Here is a 2096-nt window from a genome sequence, read left to right on the forward strand (position 1 = left end):
AGATAATGAGCTAAAATTCCAGCTAAAGTGGCTATCTTATCTTGTAAAAAAAACAAAAAAAAAACAGGCATGAAGGAAGATTATCCTGCAAAAGTTGTGAGTTATGTTATGTATGTGTGTATGTGTGTATGTGTTTATGTGTTTATGTGTATGTATGTGTTTATGTGTATGTATGTGTTTATGTGTGTACCGGAGCGAACTCCTTTCGTCTCTGTGTTTGTTCTTATCGCTCTTTTTTGTGTATTGTATTTTTTATTGCTAAGATTAATAGATAGATCAATACGTGTGTCCGGTAACTTGTGGTTTTTAATTTTATTCATTTCATTTACATTTTTTGTGTAATTTTTTATGGTGTTTCTTTTTATTTTGTTGACTCAAAGTAGTCATTCTCATTTGTCTCCTTCACACCAAAACATGTTTTATATCTCAAGTGTTAAATTGCAAACACTTTAAAATAAAAAGCAAATTTTTCGGCTCATTTGATTAAATGCCAACGTGAAGCTCTGGCGGCTGAGAGACAGGCGTGTTCGGGATGGAGGCAGCAACATGCTCATTTTAAACTAATTTTGTTTTTGGTTGTTTTTTTTCTTTTTACTAATTTCGTATTTCTTATTATGTTGCTCTTTAATTTTCTTGTACTTTTTACTTTTGTTGTTTTTGCAGATTTTTGGGTCATTTCTTCCTAATGATCAAAATTTTGATACAATTATTTTTTGACCTCTCAGTGGTTTGTCACCATCCTCGACCAAATCAGCTGAAGTTTTGGAGTTATGATCACTTTCATGAGACTCAGTTTGAATCAGAGCGACGGTTAGTGTCGCTGTAAGTGTCGGATAATCTAAAATATCTGAGTGTAGAGTCGGAGCCAGTGGAGCAGCAGCAGCTTTAGAAATAACGCGCAGAGCCGTTATTCTTCGGGAAACTCTTTGGGAAAGATTCACTCACATTTGCAGGATCCGATGTAGTCGATGTGCAGCTTGTGGCCCTTCTTGGTTCCCTCCAGGGCGCACTTGGTGGCGAAGAAGTGGCAGGAAGAGTCGTAGGTCTTGTTGTCGGTGCCGCAAACCTAAAAAAAGAAAAAAGATGAGTTCTCAAAGCTCTGAGCTTCTGCCTGATGAGAGTTCATAAAAAGCTGCGTTCACTATTCACACAGAATATATGAAATTCTACCTCACTTTTCACCAAATATCCCTGAACTCTGCTCCATAGCGTTTTTTAGATTTCATCTTAACCCTTTGAAACCTGAGCAAGTTGGCTTGAAGTCTTTCAAAATCATGGGAAGAAGATGATGAGCAACGGCAGAGGAAATTAACCAAAAATTTGCAAGAAATAGTAAAAAGTACCCAAAAAATTATCTGAAAATAAGTTTAAAAAAGTAAAAATAAATAAAATACAATAAATACAAAAGATGCTCAAAAGTTGAAATAATTCCGATACAAAAAGTAAACTAAGACTTTTTCCCTTGATTTTTAAACATTTTCTAAATCTACTAATTTCTTGCACTTTGTGGAACATTTCTGATCATCAGCTCATTGTCTTCTTCCATATTTCTGAAAGAATTCACACTAATTTGTTCAGGGTTCAAAGGTTTTAATACTTGGGAAAATTAAAAATGCGTCCAAGAAATGTGTTTGGACTCACATGCTCGAACTCGGCCTCGGCGGCGAGGCAGCTGGAGGGGTCCTGGCACACACACATGGGGGTGTTGCTGTCGTCGACCTCGCACACTTTGCCCTTCTTGCAGTGGTGGTTCAGGCAGGGGTCTGTGGACGAGCACACACAGAAGCATTACAAGTAATTTCTCAGGAAACGTTAATTTAACAGAGACTAAACGGACACCATGACCCGGTCCAGACACAATTACTTCACAGTCCCCCGCTGCCGTTTGTGTTTTTTACCAAAGAAAAATTTCATCATTCTGTGGGAAAGAATTAAAGCTGCAGCGTGGATCTTTTGTCTCCCCCTCCTGGCAGTGAGGAGGAATTATTGATGCATAATATATCTGCAGGTTAACTCCTAATCCCTCCTCTGTACGCACTTTCAAGTTTTTCGCAACATCCGCTGCTTTGTCACTAAGATCTCTTTCTTTAGAGCCC

General features: G+C 37.9%; 1 protein-coding gene across 1 annotated transcript; it reads right to left on the reverse strand.

Moving 5' to 3' along the window:
• Positions 1-945: 945 nt before the first annotated feature.
• LOC121964141 (SPARC-like) lies at positions 946-1763 on the reverse strand (the record flags this gene model as incomplete). Its single annotated transcript, XM_042514360.1, has 2 exons — positions 946-1066; positions 1642-1763. Coding segments are annotated over 2 exons (243 nt in total), but the record flags the coding sequence as incomplete, so codon positions are not given.
• Positions 1764-2096: the final 333 nt, after the last annotated feature.

Source organism: Plectropomus leopardus, unplaced genomic scaffold (assembly GCF_008729295.1).
Source record: "Plectropomus leopardus isolate mb unplaced genomic scaffold, YSFRI_Pleo_2.0 unplaced_scaffold14194, whole genome shotgun sequence".
Classification (NCBI taxonomy): domain Eukaryota; kingdom Metazoa; phylum Chordata; class Actinopteri; order Perciformes; family Serranidae; genus Plectropomus; species Plectropomus leopardus.